The 20192-nt window shown below is 49.9% G+C and overlaps 1 protein-coding gene across 17 annotated transcripts; it reads right to left on the bottom strand.

Moving 5' to 3' along the window:
* Window positions 1-65: 65 nt before the first annotated feature.
* On the bottom strand, window positions 66-19675 carry MGAT1 (alpha-1,3-mannosyl-glycoprotein 2-beta-N-acetylglucosaminyltransferase). Of its 17 annotated transcripts, XM_078364823.1 has the most exons (4): window positions 19199-19309; window positions 17822-18248; window positions 8685-8803; window positions 66-2666 (listed from the first exon to the last, which is right to left on the bottom strand). In XM_078364823.1, exon 4 carries the CDS (start codon window positions 2538-2540, stop codon window positions 1203-1205), a length of 1338 nt encoding a protein of 445 aa, XP_078220949.1. In that variant the 5' UTR covers window positions 2541-2666; window positions 8685-8803; window positions 17822-18248; window positions 19199-19309; the 3' UTR covers window positions 66-1202. The 17 variants fall into 17 exon arrangements, 16 of the variants coding, with proteins under 16 accessions (XP_078220949.1, XP_008988051.1, XP_078220947.1 ...); XM_008989803.3 differs by lacking the exons at window positions 8685-8803; window positions 19199-19309 and adding an exon at window positions 19602-19675; XM_078364821.1 differs by lacking the exons at window positions 8685-8803; window positions 19199-19309 and adding an exon at window positions 19472-19675.
* Between the last annotated feature and the right edge of the window lie 517 nt (window positions 19676-20192).

Consider the following 20192-nt stretch of genomic DNA (forward strand, 5'->3'; position numbering starts at 1 on the left):
CATTCTCCCTTTTCGTTTCTTTCCCTGCCTATCACCTCATTTTCCAGGACGCACACACATAAATATTTTTCAGACAATTCAGCCTTTACTTTATTTTAGAAAATAATTCTGTAGCTTCCACTTTCTTTTATGAAACTGAGGTCAGGCAAGAAATGAAAACACACCAAGTCCTCTCCACCCTGCCATGGTGTCCGGGTCTGTGAGGACATGAGGCGCCTGGGAATGGGTAGGGAGGCTGGACAGCACTGGGCCAGAAGCATCCTGGTCACTGCTTCACCTGGTCTGCTGCTCCACCTCGTGCTGAGAGGGCCACAAGAGCCACAGCCTGCAGGGAGGGGCCTGTGTGTCAAACCCCAAGGGAAAAAAGGATACACAGATTGAATTGTGTCTCCTACCAAGCCAGCAGGAGCCTCCTATAGCAACAGGGAGTGGACTGATTTTCAGAAAGGAGGGGTCAGGGCACAGTCCCTCTGTGAGGCAATGCAAGAGAGGGGTTGTCCCAGCACAAGGCCTTCCTCCCTGTACCTCTCCCCTGACAGCTGAGCATGGGCTGAGGCGAGGTCTTGCTTGCCTCCTTCAACTTTCCATCTCAGAACCATAAACTGCTAGGCTGCAGAGAGAGAAGGGCTAAGTGGGTGTCAGAGACAGGAGAGAAGGGCAGGAGGCAGTGAACCCTGATGACCCACCAACTCCACCAGGCCCTGACAAGGAAGTCCCTTTGGTTAGTATCATTTTGGCCACAAATATGTCCCCTTCTCCCATAACCCAGCCCCCAATGGCGGAAGGGGAGCAGGTATGGAAAGAGGACTCATGCCTTGGCTAGAAGAGCCAGGTCAGGGAGAAGGTGTCTGGTCAAGAGAGTGAACATTGTCAAACTCTGGTCAAACTCTGCACATGCTCCAGGAGAAAGCTCAGGACATAGACATTTCTGGCTCAAACAAGCCCAGCGTCCCCCTACCATACAGTGGTTTCCTATTTAATACCCCCCAACATACCCCAGAATAGTTCCCCTGATCTGACTCCCTTGAGAATGGGAGAATAATCCTCACCTTATCATTTGTGCACTCAAATGCCACTCAGAAAACTCAAAAACATAAATGCACCTAAGAGGCAAACACAGGCAGGCCGATGCAGCCTGGGGACTGTGGTTCCACCTCAGCTCATGATGTGGCAGGGAGGGGCCCAGGAAGGATACGCAGGTGCTAATTCCAGCTAGGATCATATCCCTCCCATGTCTGTGGGGGCGCCAGATGGACACGGCGGCCCCGGAATTGGAAGGTAACGATACCCCGGTAGCCAGCCCTGGGAACCCCTGACTTGAGGTCATCCATGACACCCAGGGCCTTGGCAAAGGCCTTGAAGCTGTCCCTGCCCGTATACTGCACCCGCACCTCCCCAAGCTCCTTCCGATCATTGGTCCTCACTTTTTCCACCTGCAGCTGGGGAGCCCCATAGACACGGGCAAGGAAATCCCGGTCATAAGCCTCCCGCTGCAGGTACGACAGGTCCAGCTGGGTAAAGTGCACAAACTGCTGGTTCAGCTTGATGAACTTGAGGTGCTGGTCAAAGAACTGCCCGTGGCTCACACCCTTGCGGCCAAAGGTCATTGTTCTTGAGATTTCAGGGCGTATGCAGGCCCGCCCCTTTCGCTGCTCTGGCCTGCGCATCCAGTCATCCCAGAAGGCCTTGGGCCACTTGGGCTCCAGCTCAGCCCAGAGCTCGGCCAACAGCAACCAGCCCAGGCCAGGAAAAAAGTCGGTGCGGTAGAGCAGCTCAGGCTTGCTGGAGTCCACCATCTGCTCCTTGCCGTTGTCATTCCAGGCCGAAACGCACCAGAGCGAGGGGTCGGCCTTCAGCAGTGGATAGGTGGCCTGAAAGTACTCAAAGAAGTCCGGTGCCACCTCCAGATCATCCTCCACCACCACGGCTGCGGGGAAGTGGAACTGGTGGAAGACCTGGCCCAGTGCCCAGCGGTAGTGCCGCGCGATCTTGTAGTAGCCCTGGAACTTGCGGTGGTCAGGAGGCACAGCGATGTTGCTCAGGTCAGGCTGCCGGATGTGCGTGACTGCACTGCCATAGGAGGCGATAGCCTGGGCCGTCTCCTCGTGCCCACAGTCCTGGCTAACGATGATGGGGAAGAGCTCAGCTGAGGGCCGATAATGCAGCAGCTTGTCCAGGCAACGCCGGACAGTGCTGCGGTCACAGGCAATGACCAGGATGGGAATCACCACTGGCACTGGGGTCACAGGCACACGCGGCTGGGCGGGAGGGGCCGCTGTGGGCACCCTCCACCGCTGGCTCCACAGGGCATCCCCGATCTGCTGCAGCAGCCCACGCTGCCGTTCCAGCTCCACCTCGGCGTCTTGGGCCAGGCGAATCACTTCACGGGTGAGACCGGCAGGGTCGTCATTGAGAGCACTGACTGAAGGTGGCCTGCCAGGTGCTGGGCGTGTCCAGAAGAAAAGGAGCAGCAGGGCATTCCAAGCCACAAAGAGGATAGCACCCCACAGCACAAGCCCTGCAGACTGCTTCTTCAGCATCCTGGCCCCCACAGGGGAGGGCAGGGTAGGGGAGGGCTCAAGGCTGCCCTGGGCTTGTCCAGCTCCCTTGCCCGCAGTCCTAGGGATACTTCCTCTGGACTATGGGATTAGGAAGCAGCCATGTACCTGAAGACAGGAAAGAGAAAACAAACTATCACACAAAGGCATGCTGCTCTACACCCCACAGGTAGAGGAATGTGGGGGCAGGGAAAGGCCAAGAGTGAGGCTGGAGGAAGACCAGGAGGTTGACTCCGGAAATAGTCAACATACATACTGACTCAGCAACATATGTATGATGGGAAGGTAGAAGGTGATACTGGTATAAGGATAGAGAAAAAGAACTCCAACTCCCCCTTTTCCACCTGTCAGATTTCATTTCCCTCTAGGTGGGAAGGAGGAGGGGAGGAGCAAGGAGTGACAGCATCTGCCTACAATTCCTCTAACCTAACTGCCCTAAGTACTGATTTTTAAAATCAAATATCACACCTCAGTGCTACAATTAAGTCCCTTACCGCCTCCCATGAATGTCAGGCACAAAACGAAGCTGCCCATGATCTCCAGGTTTATTTAACATTCTGCCAGAGGGAGCAGCCAGTGCAAATGAACCAAGAAAAAAACAATTAATAGCAGATGTGGACAAGAAGCAAACTATTTCTATTATCTTTACTTGTGAGAATTTGCCTGGAAAACTCTAGAATCAATAAGAAACTAAACCAAACTATCAATGAACTGAGCAAGGTAGTGGAATATAAAAATCAACATACACAAATGGATAGCCTTCATATCCACGAATAGCTCATGAGAAAACATGGATGAGAAAACCCTTCTTACAAAAGCCACAGAAATGAGAAAATATTTAGAAATAAACTTAAATAAACATTTAAAACCTATATGAACAAAGCTATCATTACCGAAAGACACAAAAGAACATTTGAACATCCCTTATAACTTGGTCAAGACATCTCGGCATCATCAAAAATCCCAATAAAAATACCTTTTTATGGAGCTAGACAAACTGACAATAAAACTAGGAAAATATAAAAATAAGCTGTGAGGAGGGAGTTAGCCCAACCAGATATTAACATACTGCATACTGGCAAGGTACAGTGGCTCACACCTGCAATCCCAGCACTCTGGGAGGTCAACACAGGAGGATCACTTGAGCCCAGGAGTTCAAGACTAGTCTAGGCAGCATAGGGAGACCCTGTTTCTACAAGTAATAATAAAAAACAACAACAAAAATTAGCTGGGCAGGTGGCATGCAGCTTGGGAGGCTGAGGCTGCAGTGAGCTGTGATTGGACTGTGCCATTGCACTCCAGCCTGGGCAAGAGAATGAGACTCTGTCTCAAAAAAAATAAGTAAATAGGCCGAATGTGGTGGCTCACACCTGTAATCCAAGCACTTTGGAGGCCAAGGCAGGCGGATCATCTGAGGTCGGGAGTTCAAGACCAGCCTGACCAACACGGTGAAACCCAGTCTTAAAAAAATATATATATATATAAATAAAAATAAATAATAAATATATATATATATACACATACACACACTCTACATACTAAAAAACCTCCATAATTACAACTGTGTGGTACTAGTACATAAACAGACCATCCAATGGAATAGAATTTAAACTCCAGAAACAGACTAATTACACAAAGCTATCTAATACGTAATAAAGGTGCTACTGAAAATTCCCAAGGCAAAGATGATTTTACTAATAGTGTTAATAATAATTATGTAGGTATGCTATAGCTTGAATATGGTTTGTTCTCTGAAACGCATGTTGAAATTTGAACCCCAGTTTGGTGATGTTGGAGGCGGGGCCTCATGGTAGGTGTTTGGATGGGTTGTGAGGGGCAGATCCCTCAAAATGCCCTCTGGTGAGTGAGCTAGTTCCCCAGGGATAACAGGCTGTTATAACCAAGCCCAGTCTCTCCTACATGTCCCTTTATGCATGCCCCACTTCCTTTCTACTTTCAGCCATGTCCATACAAAAACCTATACAGGAATTAAGTTTACAGTAACTTTATTCATAATTACTCAAAACTGGAAATAACCCAAAGGCCCATCAATAGGGAAATACAGATAAACAAATTGTGGTTTACTCATAGAATGGAATAATATTCAACAACAGAACTGAATAAACCACTGACATACACAACACATGACTGAATTTCCAAATAATTACACAATATGGGTGTTTTTGGGAAAAACCAAAAAGAACACATACACTATGATTCTATTGACATAAAACTGCAGAAAATAGAAACTAATCTATATTACAGAAAGCAGATCAGTTTTTGCCTGGGGAAAGAGGCAGAGAAGGCAGTGGGGTAGTTACTGCAAAAGGGCATTAGGAAACTTCTGGAAGGGTGGATATGTTTATTATCTTGATTGTGGTGATACTTATACAAGTATGTATATGTCAAAACTTATCAAATTGTACACTTTATGTGCAGTTTACTGAACATATTTATGTCAATTGTATGTCAAGGAGACCTCAAAAAACTTAAAAAAAAAACACATTATTGGGTAAAATGGCTAAGTTAGAATATAGACAGTAGTTTAAAGTATCAGTGATGACTGACTGACTCCTATTCTTAAGTAATACACACTGCAGTATTTAGAGGTAGACAGCCAGGATAGATGCAACTTTTCAAATGGTTCAGAACAAAAATATACTGCATACATAGAGAGAGAGCAAATGGAGCAAAATATTAACAACAGGTGGGGTACAAGCACCCTTATTTTATTTTTTATTCTTGCAACCTGTATAAGTTTTAAGCTATTTCCACATGACTGTCAAGTTTCTTGACAATCAAATATGCAGACATTGCCCACAGCTATGAATAGCTTCATCCATCAGTGTCTGGGCCACATCAGCAAGGCAAATTCAAATGATCTGTTTTGCTCTGAATTTTTCAGTCAGTTGCTTGATGACATGTATCACATACCTGCTCTCTGCCAGGCTCTGGAAAGGAACCAGGACACAAACCAATGAGAAAAAGGCATGGCCCTACCACATTACTTAAAAGGATTTAAAACACTCCCCAGTTCCCAGCCAGCTGCCATTCCAGACCATAACTCCTTGACTGTCCTGCCTCTGGTTTACCCTTCAAACCCCAAAGCTTCAGGCATGTACCCTCTTATACCAACAGCTCTGCCAGTTGCCCTCTGCCTCAGAGCCTACTCTCTAATCCTAGCCAAAACCTTGGGCCTCAGATCTAATCTGAAGCCCTGGGCTCTCAAGCCAGCAGATCTGGCATAAAAGGGCTGATCCTGAAGGGCTTCTCAAGGGGCCTGGATTCTGTCTCCCTCCTGGGGAAACTCCCCCAGCCCCTGCCAGCATCCACCACCACTCGTCTTCTTCCTAGAAACCAACCACCCCCACCACTCCAGGACATCAGTCTTCTCAGAAACCTCAAGTCCATTTCCATGTAACTGTGCAATTAAATTCGTATTTTATCAGGGCTCATATATGCTATATATCAATAGATACATGTCATCAAGTGACTAAGGAATTCAGGGTAAACATCATTTCAGTTAGCCTTACTGCTGTGCCCAGCTGGGGACATACTGATGGAGGAAGCTACTCAGAGTGGTGGGCCATCTTCTCATATTTTATTTTTAAGAAATTTTATGTGGAAGAAGAGAGTGATGCACAGAAGAGTTTAAGTTTTCTTTCTTTACTTTTCTTTTTTTGAGACAGTCTTGCTCTGTTGCCCAGGCTGGAGTACAGTGGCATGATCTCAGGTCACTGCAACCTCTGCCTCCCAGGTTCAAGCGACTCTCCTGCCTCAGTCTTCTGAGTAGGTGGGATTACAGGCGCCTGCCACTACGCCCAGCTAATTTTTGTATTTTTAATAGAGACCAGGCTGGTCTCGAACTCCTGACCTCAAGTGATCTACCCTCCTCAGCCTCCCAAAGTGTTGGGATTACAGGTGTGAGCCACTGCACCCAGCACTGTCAGTTTCTTTCTTTACTGTTCCCTCAGGATATTGTCCATGTTGGAACTTAATCCCAATCTCATGGCCAGGATTCTCTGCCTCCCAACTTCCTGCCTCCTAAATGACTGTGCAAGAAAAAGACTTATTTAATCGGATCGGGAAAGAGAAGAGGGACTGAACTCTATTCACTGAAGTGCTGGCTGTGCCCAAAGGATGATCAAGCCCAGACCCTGGCCAGCAGCGGTGACCTGCTCCTCCAGGAAGCACTGCTCAGGCCACCATCAGGACAGTGCAGCAGCAACAAAGGCAAGCCATAGCTCAGAGGCATTCCCCTACATTTCGTCACATTTCTGAGACTCAAACTGGGTTGCTGTGAAGACTGGATGAGATAAGCCATGTTAGGTGTTTAGAACCATGCCCAGCATGACTATGTAAATATTAGCCAGTCACTTCACTCCTTTCTCCCCATTCTCTTTGTTCTACTCTACCACATTCCCATCTGGTCCCAAAACAGCCAACCCTACCATCGGGGTCTCTGCATGTGCCCATGTGCCAGGTCTGTTCTTCCCTATCTTCTCACCTGGCACACTCTGATTTTTGTCTCTGCCAAGATATCTTCCTTGATGTCTGGGACCATGCAAAGTCCACCTACCTTTCACCAACAGCAGCAAGTGCAACCACTTGCTCAACTTCTATCAGACCCCCTCAGCTACAAGCTACATGAAGACAGAGATTGTCTCCACCAGCACTGCCAAGCTGCTGTGCTAGTGCCCTCAATATTCAGATGTGCCTGGGATCTGAAAACATCCACAGTTCCTCAACTGCAACTGCCAAATCCAAGTAGCACTAAAAAAACAGAAGTTTTCTAAACTCAATTGGCAGTAAAACCTCACCCAACCTCATTTGGTAAAATCTGATCTGATCTAATGTGAGGCTATTTATAGTCTTTTATCTTTCCTGCTGTGGCTATTCATACATTTTGCTACAGAAATAAACATCGTGGCTTATGCTGTTCTGCTTCTGATCTTCCACTACACAGTCAATTCACCAGATCATCTTTTCAAAATCCAAAAAATTCTGAATTCTGAAACACATCTAGGCCCAAGAACTTCAAAACTATGAAAAGGGGAGTACAAAGTTACTCATTCACTGCATCCCATGTCAAGACCCCCAGCCCTTTAACCTGAACTCATTCCTTCGTATGAAATACTGTTTTAAGTCTGACTCTTGATGTAGTTTCCCAGCAGGTCTGTCACTAATCTTGCTTCCCTCTCACAAACCTTTCCAACAGCAACAGCACATCCCTCCTGACGAGCACGCCTGGTCACGACACTAACTTGCCTTAAAAACCATCAGAGGCTGCAATGCCCACAAAATAAAACTCAAGCTCATTATTATGACATACAAAGCCCTTCATACAGACTGGCTCAAATATCCTTTTTCAACCTTACATCCAACCACTAACCCCATGAACCCTGCACTCTGGCCTCAGCAAGCTGCTATTTCCCCGATAAGTACACTTGGACACTGCTGTGTCTTTGCTCCAGCTGGTCCCTCATCCTGAAACAAGACCCATGGCACCGCCTGCCAGCCACCCACACATCCTTTCAAGCCACTTCAGGTGACTCCTTTTGTAACATCACAGAGCCAGGCTACACTCCCACAGCACTCTCTCCATGCTGTAACAGGATCTGTGGCCATACTTACCTGACTCCCACCTTCCTCCTTAGGAGGAAGACTCTATGACCTTTGTGCCCATCACAGTACTTGGCACATGTATGAGGTTCAAGTGGCTAGATGGAAGACTGCTTGCACTATTACCTAAATCAGGGAGAAAGATGGCCAAAGCAGCAGTAAGAGAGTGAAGGGTTATATTTCCCAAAGACGACTGCACATATCCCATTCCATATGCTCTTCTTACAAGTGACAAAGACATTCCTGCCTCCAGAGGTGAGGGTCTATACTCCCTCCCTTTGGTTCTGGGAAGAAGTGACACTATGTGACTTTTAAGATTAACTCATAAAAGGCAGTAGTTTCCACCTGGTCCTCTTAAGATGCTTACTCCTAGAACCCTGCTTCATAGACAGGACACCTATAGGTATTCCAGCTGACAACACCAGCTAAGGTCCCAGCTGACAGTCAGCATCAACCACTAGACATAGGAGACGGCCTTCCAGATTATCCCAGCCCCAGCCATACCTGACTGCAACCACATGAAAGACCACAAGCAAAAACCACATAGCTGAGACGTTAATAAAATGAGTCTGTTGTTGTAAGCCACTAAGTTCTGGGGTGATTCATTATGCAGCCATCAGCACCTGAAACAATGAGAAAAACAGAATCTAGATAGTCTTGACAATCAGGGCAAGTGTCCTCCCTGCTCTCTGTGCTCAGCTCTGAGGCCCTGTCTCCATGCACATCCCCTTTCTTATTAGGTATCTACTCCTGCATAATAAATTACCTCAATATTTAGTGGCTTAAAACAATAGTTATCACTTACTCCCTGTCATGGTTTCTATGGGTCAGAAATTTGGACAGTGTAACACAAGGGGATGACCTGTCTCTGCTCTACCATGCCTGAGGCCTTGGTGAAAGGCTCAAAAGCTGAGAGCTAGACTCCCTTAGAGGGTCTCACATTCTCTCACGTCTGTAGGATGATATTGGCATTATTGGCAGGAGTGCTTGCTAGAATCCCTCAATGTGGCCTGGAAATGTCCTGGAAGTGGTGGCTACATTCCAAAAGTGAGTGTCCCAAGAAAGCGACCAAGCCAGGTGAAGGTATATCCTTTCCCTGATTCAGCCTTGGATAAGGTTTGTCTTACTCACTGGTCAAGGAAACAAGTCCCTATTCACATTCAAGGGGAGGGAATCACAAACCCTACCACTGGGTGGGAAGTGGACAATGTCAAACCGTAACTACACGTGGAAGGGGATACTTACCAGTGAGTACCTTTGGGGAAAATACAATCTGCTACACCTTCCTTTTTAAATAGAACTGTCCTTAATCCTGACCTGAGTTCCTAATAATGTCATTTATGAGACTGGCATGCAAGGTACAGACTCAAAACTGGATTTGATTTTTTGGAGTTTTCACAACTCCTTTAGAGCAGTGACACAGCCAATCCACACCACCAAGTACAAAGACATCTGGACCATGATAGGAGATAAGGAGTGAGTCTTTCAGTACATAAACTTTCAGCCAAAACCCAGGTGGCTCTGGGCAGGTCCTACCTACCAGTACTGGGCTCACTCAGTTTCTGAGTCATTTGAAGGACTGCCTAGGAGCTATGATATCCTTTCTAATACTCTGATTCCATGGTATTCTCCAGCCTATTTCCTTTCTCTGGCAAAAATGTTTCTTAAACAGCAAGTGAACATCAAATAGTCAACTTCCAATCATGAGCAATAAAAAAAGTTATATTTAACTTTAAAATTAAGTATAGAAGTGGAAGAAATGGTAACAGATTTTCCCTTCTACCTCTGCTTTGCTTAACGTTAAAAAGCACAACCTAAAAAATCCAGAAAATATAGACATGTCACAGATAATGGAAATCTAACTGAACTACTTTCTTGTTCATTCTTAGCCCTCGGCTGGACTCCTGTATCATGTATCAGGCCCATAATTTCAGGACGGAAGAACAGAAAGGTAGTCAGAGAAGATACACTAAATAATTCAAGGGTTTAGAGAATAAGACCTAGGAGGGAAGGGATGCAGGTTATTTATCCCAGAAAAGAAAGGGCCAAAGGGAAATACAAGTGCCACAAAAGGTATGAGGATGGGATTCAGGCAATCCAGCCAACCAGCCAGGCAACTTTGGACAAGTCACTTGACTCACTTGTGCCTTAGTTCTTTCTTTTATAATGTGACAGGGTTGATTTGGTTCATCACAAGGTCCCAGTGCCTGGATGGGATAGTGACAATTTCTCTAATTCCTCAAACAATAACGAGTTTACCTTGTTACACAGGCCACTGAGGTCAGACATACTGCAGTGCTTCTAACTGTGAGAATAAAACACAGAAGCAGGGGTATGCTTGAGCTCAATGGTCCCCAGAATTGGGAAGGATCAGGATGCAGTGATTCCTGAAGGAAGGCAGCCCTTGATGATGTGAGCATGTAAGAGCAAAAGTCTATATGGCCTGGAAAATATAAATGACTGAAAATAAAGCTGGATAACATCTCAGCCAGTGATGTTCTAAAACAAACAACAGACCTACTACAGCAGCAAGGGTTAACCAAAGTGAAGCTTCAGCCTTGCGGGAGGAAGAGCCGGCCAGCCAATCCCTCTACTCCAGAGTTTATCAGATGCGGGCGCTGCAGGTCCCAGGGCTCTCTACTCCACACTTTAGCAAACAGGTAGGAAGAAAAGTTTTCTTGCCAATTTATTATATATGTATTTCAACACTGAGTCAACATTTCCTTTCGGCTGAGGAGAATCAACCTCTATTAACTTGGGGAAAAGATGTTGGGGTGAGGTTAGGGGAAAAGGCCACTCCCCAATCCCACCCCCTCCCTGCCCCACACCGACGGAAACGCCCTGGGCCGAGTTTCACAACATCCTCCCCACTGTGCGGAGCCTGCCCTCCCTCCCTCTAACAGCTGGAGCTGCCCGGGATTCCGAAAGCAGAACGCGGAGTTCTAACCTCCCGGCTCGGCCCTCCCGAGCCAAGTCCCCTCTCGCTAGCACTCACCGGCACCGGGGCTTTCGGGCGACCCGACGTCCCTGGGGCTCCCTCAGCACCCGCGAGGCCTCCCCCGGTCGGACCTCCGCCTGCGGACCCCTACTCACGACGTCCTCCCAACGTCCCTGCCCCGAACTTGGCCCGCCCCGGGGCGCAGGGAGCGAGCCCGGTGCTCAAGCGCGTCCCAGGCGCTGCCGCGGCTGCCTCGCCTTTAGCTTCGCCGGCTCTTCCAGCGGCGCGCCGGGGCCGGACGGCCGGGCGGGCAACGTGGCCCTTCCCCGGCAAGCTGGGCGGGGCAGACCGAGGGGCGGGACCGACCGTCCCTCCGCGCCCAGCTCTCCCGGCCGGCATTCGTCGGCCCCCCTCCTCCTGGGCTGCCTCTTCGCAGTTAACGCCGTAGTTGCGAGGCCCAAGTTTTCCTGAGCCCCCAACTTCGGGAGGCAGCTTCCCTGCTTCCTGGCGCAACCCTAAGGGTGGACGTCCGACCCCGCCCTCGGCCCTCCAGCGCCGCTGCCCCAGCCCGGAGGCGCGCCTTTAGTGGGTCCGCATCCCAGGAAAGGCGCTCACCAAACCCCAGGCCAAGGGCTGGAGCCGGTCCCCCAACCCCAACCCCAACCTATGGGAGGCAGAGGAACCTGGGTGGGGGCCCCAAGGGCGCGTGGGGCAGGGACAGAACAGGAACCAGGGTGCCCGACGCGGGGCCAGGGGAAACACCTGTGCCAAAGCAGGCGAGGGCCAGCTGTGGCTTCTTCCCTTTTGTTTTTCCTTTGTGAGTGGGGAATGAGAGCGTTAGTTCTGAATAAAGAAAGCAAAGAGAAAGCTGCCAGCAGGGACAGGGTAGACCCACTAGCCCTAGGGGGGAAGGACTCGGTCACAAGCTTTGGCGGTAGCACCATGGAAAAGCCTAGAATCGGTCTGCCCCTGGTGTTTTAGAGGGGAGGAAAGTGCGCGACCTGAAGAGGAGGTGGAGGTGGACCCAGACCCACCGAGGGGAGGGAGGTACAGCTCTTCAGTAGCAAATACCTGTGGCTGCGCCAGGAGCAAAATCTGGCTAGGAGGAGAAGAGACGCAGAAGACCAGGGGCTCCAATGCACAGGGCCAGTTTCGGCAGCGATCAGGTCTGAGGCCTGGATTCCACCAGGAGCCAGCCCCACTCCCTCCCCCAGATCCCTCCAGCCCGGCCCTCTGCAGACAGCTCAGTTACCCACTCACCTCTCTCACCATGGGACCCTAGCTGGTGAGGGTGGGTAGCTGAGGACTACGGGCTGCTGGGTAGCTGACTTCCCCTGGAACAGCAGCTGCCATGTGATCAGGACCCACGCCCCTGACACCAACCCTCCCCCGTGTTTCAGAGTAGGGAGCAGCCCGGAACTCTGCAGCCTGTGGTTACGGACTGACTTTGCTCACTAACTTGTTTCTACATGAAACCACGAATTGTGGAGGGTTCTATAGAAACAAACAGCCAGGCACACCCCACAGGCCCTTGTATGGAGGCAAAGACCTAAACCAAAACTGTTAAGGGGTCACCAGGTATGGTGAGAAGCCTCCACAGGCCAAACCCTCCCTCAGCTTCTCCTTCAAGCCCCAGAGCTCTGCAGAGTGGGCGGTATCATCCCCATTTTACAGTTAACTAGTTTGAGGCTCAGGGTTAAGTGTCAACGTGCTGGAAGCCACAAGACCTGGTGGGGAGCATGGCCAGGTTTTAGACCAAAAAATTAGCTGGACATGGTGGTGCGCGCCTGTAGTCTCCTGTGCACCCCTCCCCATCCACCCCCCTCACACACACATCCGCCAGTGCCAGTGTCCTGAGAGGGCTCTGTGTCCTCTCAGGCACTGCCATGAAGCCTCTGCAAAAGTGGCCGGAGCCCCCGACCTGGAGGAGGAGTGGGAGAAGAGCAGGCCCACTGAGGCCCACTGTGTGCGGTGTGTAGTGTGTAGTGTGCAGTGTGCGGGAGCCCTGTGGCCTCCACTTTAGCTGATTGTATGCACCACGGCAGGATCCTCGAGCTCACGCGGATGTGCCAGTCAGAGGCCTGTGTCTGTCACCTCCACCCTCTGTTTGCCTAATGAAGGAGTCAGGAGGGGCCTGGGGGCTCTGCATACTCATACAAGGTGTCAAGGCATAAAGGAAAACAGTGATATTTCCTAAAAGTGAAAAAATTGGGAAACACTGGTTTGTAGATCCAAGACATGACAAGCTGAAATCACCTTCCAGGAAAAAAGACGGACATAAGAGGGTACTGAAAGGTGGGTGAAGATCAACCAGCCCATGAGATGTCAGATTCCCACCTCTACCCCCTGATACTTCTCCAGAAGGTGGGGGGGCTGTTTGTGCACCGTACCTCACACCCCATCTCTTCCCAAAGCTCATAGGAAAATCCAAAGGAGAAATTCCTGGATGACAAGAGACTATCCCAAAAAGAAAGGCCCTGGTTAGAGAATCAGGATGGGCTTGATGGAGGCAAAAGAAAACACTTGGTCTGAGAAGCAAGAAACCAGGGTAACTGAGTGCCAAACTGACCTGAGAAAAAGAGGCCCTGAGCTCTTGATAGAGGTTGCATGGGGAGCAGTGACTGGGGTAAGAAGGGACCAGGATTCTGGGGGTGGGCCTGGGATTGGATTATGTGCAAAAGGGAAAAACAGGAGGATCCAGTCACAGGATGAAAGAGAATTAGAAGGAACAATACTCTCTCCTGCCCACTCCACCACCAAGAGAACTGAAAAGAAGAAAAGGAAATTGCCCTCCCATAAACCATGCCCAAGATCCATGACATTTTTTTACAATTTGGAAAGAATTCATGCCCTGAAGTTAAAATGCATGTTGGCTTGAAAACATCAGTAAAAGCAAAATTTTTAACCAGTGTTTTGCTTCCCTTCTCCCTGCCTCCCAATATCTCTGCTTGCCCCTCTCCCTTACCCCACGGTAGAGACCCAGAAACTCATCTCATCCAGGTCAAAGAGGAAAGATTAACACAATAATCACTAAACAATGTCTGTGAAATATAATTTTTGGTTAGCCACCTACAATTGATTTGGAATAAAGAAGGAAATAGGCCGGGCACGATGGCTCACGCCTATAATCCCAGCACTTTGGGAGGCCGAGGCGGGTGGATCACGAGGTCAAGAGATCGAGACCATCCTGGTCAACAAGGTGAAACCCCGTCTCTACTAAAAATACAAAAAATTAGCTGGACATGGTGGTGCGCGCCTGTAGTCCCAGCTACTCGGGAGGCTGAGGCAGGAGAATTGCTTGAACCCAGGAGGCGGAGGTTGCGGTGAGCCGAGATCATGCCATTGCACTCCAGTCTGGGTAACAACAGTGAAACTCCATCTCAAAAAAAAAAAAAAAGGAGGAAATAAAGAGTTAAATACACACATTGGCCAGGGGTGGTGACTCATGCCCATAATCCCAGCACTTTGGGAGACTGAGCAAGGCGGATCACAAGGTCAGGAGTTCGAGACCAGTCTGACCAGTCTGGTGAAACCATCTCTAATAAAAATACAAAAATTAGCTGGAAGTGGTGGCATGTGCTGTAATACCAACTACTCAGGAGGCTGAGGCAGAAGAATCACTTGAACCCAGGAGGGGAAGTTGGCAGTGAGCCAAGATCTTGCCACCGCACTCCAGCCTGGGCAACAAAGTGAGACTTCATGTCAAAAAAAAAAAAATACACACACACAGTCTGGTTAAGTCCATCATTGGTCCTGGCTCAGTAGCCTGATACCTGCTGAGTGCTGGCATCCTGGTCCCCGTGAGAAAGCCAATGGTTGTCTTGAGAGGACTGTCTCATGAAGGGTCAGGTGGAGGGCAGGAGGGTGGGAGGGTCAGGGAGAGGAATTCTTGCTCACTCTAAGGAGGAAATGTTCTACCATTGAGGCTGTCTGGCAGGACACAGAGCTTCTCTCCCTGGAGGTTTGCAGCAGAATCCAGATGGCCCTTGTCAGGTCAGATGCTATGGAAACAGCACAGCCCTGGGAGACGATTTCAGGACCTACCACTCTAGACTTAGGCAACCCCTTCCCACTCAGGGCTTCCGTAGCTTCCCCTCAAACTGGGAAAAGAATTCCTGCTCTGTTCTCCTCACAACAAAGTGGTGAGGGAAAACTGAAACAGCAGACTGGATGGGTCATGTGATAGCACTACGCAAATACACAACTCCCTGGTGCTTGGGATCCCAGAGATGGCTAAGGAGATACCCTGGCATCACATATCCCTGAGAGATCACTGTGATCCCTGTGCCTAAGCAAAGACCAGCACCAGAAATTAGCTGGGGAAGGTGGCACACCTACCTTGAGACCCACACACCTTAAAAAGGAGCAGCCTGGCCTCAAAGGGGCTGCCCCAGGCATCAGACCAGAGGAAAAAGAACAGCTCCACAGCAGCAACTACACCCAGGCCACTGCCAACCTCTCAGACCACTGCAGGGAGTCAGGAAAACAACTGTGGCAAAGAAGAAAGATGGGGGTGGCAGGGAAGGGGGTGGGGAGTGTGGAAGAAAAAATTTAACAAGGAAAGTAAGGCATAAGTACAGGATTTTCAGTTTGCAGATGACCTCACTGTCACCCATCCTCAAGGAATGTGTTGAGGCCCAGGTGTTACTGAGCTAGGGAGAGGCAGAGAGATGCCAGAAGCCAGGCTTCCTGCCCTTTGCCCAGGCCACCATATCCTACTGTCTCTCAAAATTCCCAATGCTGTGCTCTACCTCTTCTTTCTGCTATGTGTTGTCACTGGGAAAAGCAGGCATCTTGTTACAGGTAAACTGGAGTTGAAGGAGGGGGCAGGCAGGAAGTAAGAAGATAAAGACAAACAGGGCTGCTTTAAGTGGGAATACAGCCAGAGAAAATACAGAGGGCGAAGAGATGTCAGTCTGGGAAAAAAGTCATCTTAAAGAGCAGGAGATTATGACTAGGATATGGCACAGGAAGGAAAAGCCCAGCACTCGCTCCAAGAAATGCCGTACCGGCCGGGCAAGGTGGCTCACGCTGATAATCCTAGCATTTTGGGAGGCCAAGGCGAGTGGATCACAAGGTCAGGAGTTCGAGACCAGCCTGGCCAACATGGCGAAACCCTGTCTCTACTGAAAATACAAAAATTAGCTGGGCATGGTGGCGGGTGCCAGTAATCCCAGCTACTTGGGAAGCTGAGGCAGGAGAATCACTTCAACCTGGGAGACAGAGGTTGCAGTGAGCCAAGATCAAGCCATTGTACTCCAGCCTGGGCGACAAGAGCAAGACTCCGTCTCTTAAAAAAAAAAAGACGCTGGGTGCAGTGGCTCACGCTTGTAATCCCAGCATTTTGGGAGGCTGAGGTGGGTGGATCATGAGGTCAGGAGTTCAAGACCAGCCTGGCCGAGTGGTGAAACCCCATCTCTACTAAAAATACAAAAAATTAGCTGGACATGGTGGCAGGCACCTGTAATCCTGGCTACCAGCGAGGCTGAGGCAGAGAATTGCTTGATCCTGGAAGGCGGAGGTTGCAGTGATCAGAGATGGCACCACTGTACTCCAGCCTGGGCAAACGGAGCAAGACTCTTGTCTCAAAAAGAAAAAAAAAAAAAAAAAAAAAAGGAAGTGCAGTACCAACTCCTAGCCAGACACTTGGCCCTTAAGGCTTAAACTTCCCGCTACCCCCTCTTGAATCAGCCTACCTCAAAGGGGTACACTGAAATTGGACTGGAGAGCCATAAGAGCCAATGTAGTATCCGCAAGAATTCTTTAATCCAAGTTCTCCTTGGATCCATTCACCTGTTCTACAACTTGACGATCTCAAGTATTATTTAACAAGAGGATGAAACAGATTCAGGGGCAGACTTTTAATTAAGGACATCTTCTTGGGTTCTTGCCAGCACACTATTTCAATAAGAAAACAGAACTCCTAATTTGGAGATGTTTCCGTGCTTTTAAAGCATATTGAGCAATATCAGTGTTATTGTTTCCTATGAGCATGGCCCTGGATACTTTTCAAAATCCTTCATTGTTTCATTTGCCCCTTGTAACAACTTGTGAACATGGAAAGTTAGTTTTTCCCCCATTTAGTAGGTGAAGAGAACATGGCAGAGATTAATCGGCCTGTGTAGGGTTGAACACTGACTAAAAAAGTCAAAGCTAGAACACAAGTACTTCTGACTCCCAAACCTATGTTCTGTTACTCGGCTCTTTTGCTGAGCTTTCATGGCCTAAGCTCCCGTTTTAGAAGGAGGAAGAGAGACAACTTAGGAGGTTATCTAGACCATTCCCACCCCCTCCCCCCTACCAACAGTCCTATTCAGTTAGCTCCCCAAAACAGAGCAGCTGCCTCTGCCCAGGTAATCCATTCCAGTCTTAACCCAGACTGACTTGGAATCCTATTATCTCCCTGTTGGAAGGGCCCTTAAACGTCAACTAATCCAACCTCCCTTCAGAAGCCTGAATTATTTTCATGTTCTCCTTGGCCTAACCTCACAACTGCTATTGCTCACAATCCAAGGCATTCATCCAACCTGGGTAAGGAGAGGTTGGGAACAAGTATACATCCGGACAGAGTAAAGGAAAGGTGTAGCTTCCAGTGTACCCATCTGAATAAGACTTACTGAATAGTAGTCTCGGCAAACACACTCGCGCAACACCTGCACAGGCGCAGCAAGTCACTAAGTGGGAAATGAGACAGGAGCCTTACCTTTCTTGTCTCAGCTGCTCCCCTGGAGATCGTCAAGCCCCCATCCAGCACTCCATTTCCAAAACTGAGAATCCCAAATCAGATCCACCAAACAAAGTGCAGCTTCTCTCTTCCTATCCAGGTCCAAAGTCCATGGCTGAGCTGACCCTGAAGGGGAGGAGTCTGGGGGGGAAGGGGTGTGTCCAGGCCCCTCCCCCCCCACTGCAGACTTCAGTGCCACTCTCAGGGGTCCGTTACATCCCTTCATTCAGCTGCCTTATTAAGCTCAGAGTCTGGTGATAGACAGATCCCAGATACTATCCCATCTCTTGCTCAAGCAGGGGAAGTTATCCACTGTGAGAACTGGCCCATAGTCTTCTGCTGGGGCTCATGAGAAGAAACAGGTCTTAGAAGCCGCATGGCCCAGGAGGCAGATTTCGGTGTTAACCTGCAGAACATTTAAACATTATAACATTCTCTAATCTAGTATATACCCAAATAGAGTCTTAAAACCTTCTAGTTTCCACTCCCTACCTACATTAAGAGTCGATACTAGGCTCTATCATCAAAAAACCCTCGTTAAACGCTGCACAAGATTATACAAAACATCTACTTAGGTATCACACGCCAGAATAGTCACCTCATCAAGTGTTTATATATAAACATATTATATATATGTACAAACATATACGTGATTCAGGATAAAATATGGGTGGTACCCATTCTCACCACAGAAAAATTACTGAGGACTGTCTTCTAAGAAATAGAGAAAATAACGCCCTTTCTCCTGCCCTCCCGTCTAAAGCACAACATAATAATCGAAACTCCCAAGCTTCTTAGGGTGCTGTTTTAATTCACCAGCCTTCTTCAACTAAACTAGTTAATAAATCCTTTCCAGACCGAGATGTTGGCACCTTCCACATGCATTCTTTGCTCCTTTTCCTTCAACCCTCAGCTCCGCCTCTGCTTGCAAAACTGTGCCAGAGATATAATTCCCAACCACTGTCAAAGTCCTTCCCGGGGCTAGAGAACACTCTGCTGGAATGCTTAAGGCCCGAATCCTGCTTGCAGTACCCCCCCAGTGTCCCCATTTCTCAGCCCGGAAGCTCACCCCTGTCGCCCCCCTCCCCTCCAAGTTTATTCCAAAACAGACACACACACACTCTCACACTTTCCCTGTCTCTGTCTCTCCCCCTCCCTCCCCCACTGCCTTCCTGTAGGGGCGTGGCGTCCACATGACCTCCACCCCCTCCAAGAATTTAACTCCTCCCACCCTTCTCCCCGGAACCCCGAGCTCCGGGTTCACAGCAGGGGGTGACACCGCGACCCTCCCTGGACTCCGACCCCCACCGGTCCGCCCTGCGGACGACCCTAGCCCTAACTGCGCCGGGTCGTTACCTGGTGCCCACCCGCCCGGTCTCGGCTAGGAGTCGCGGCCCGCCCGGGTTAGCAATCCAGGACCCAGGCCCGATCCCTTGCGCCAGCCCAGGCCCCACCCCCTCGACCCCCGACGGCCCGGCCCTCCCCTCGCACTCCTTCCCCCCTCCCACCATCCACCGCAGCTACTTCCGCCCGCATCCGGAAGTGGGCCAGCAACGCCACCTCCCACATCCCGCCCATTTTTCTACCCGCCCTCCCCCCACCCCGTCCCCAGCCCTTCACCACCGCCACCACGGAAGCGAGGGAGGTGGCTCGGCCAGGCCTGAGATTGTTCTACAGCCACTGGTCACAGGGCTGAAGAACAGGTGTGGGCAGAACCAGGTTGTGAGAACGAAGTCGGGGCGCAGAGTAGCGGCCGTACAGGAGGGGGCGGGGCAGAAGAGACTGGCCGGCTGTGGGAGCGCGCGGCTCCTGGAGCCACGCGGGAAGAAGCACGCATGCGTCAGCCCTCCGGGTGCTAGGTGGGGCTTGAGCGGGAGGGGCGGGGCGAGGATGCTGAAGTGAGGACGGAGCCGGTGCGGGGCAGCCCTGCTCTCTCCCTCCGCCCAAAGGTCGCCCAGCAACGGCCCGCTTGGCCTGGCTTTTCGAAAAGAGCGCTGCTCCCCTGCTTGTCGCGGGTCCTGGCGACAAGGTTTTCAGAAAGCAACGGGGCTTGTGTGTTCCTGCTCCTCGGCTGGGGGCTCTTGTGTAGCAGTAGTTGAGGAAGATTCTGTTTCGTTCATTGCTGCTGTCTCTCGCTGCCTCTCTTGACGAGACAGGACTCTTGCAGGGTGCGCCCGCGCTTCCCTCGGACAAGTGCTGGCCAGGTACCTGCGGCCGGGCCCGCCGGCGCGGAAGCCGCCCAACCGAGGCTGCCTGGAGGAGGGCGGCCTGGCCGGCGCGGCCCTAACAGTCGTGCCCGGGGCTCCTCGCAGGCAGCCTCCGGCTCCTTCAAACATGGACTCTTAAGTTC

Source organism: Callithrix jacchus, chromosome 2 (assembly GCF_049354715.1).
Source record: "Callithrix jacchus isolate 240 chromosome 2, calJac240_pri, whole genome shotgun sequence".
Lineage (NCBI taxonomy): Eukaryota > Metazoa > Chordata > Mammalia > Primates > Cebidae > Callithrix > Callithrix jacchus.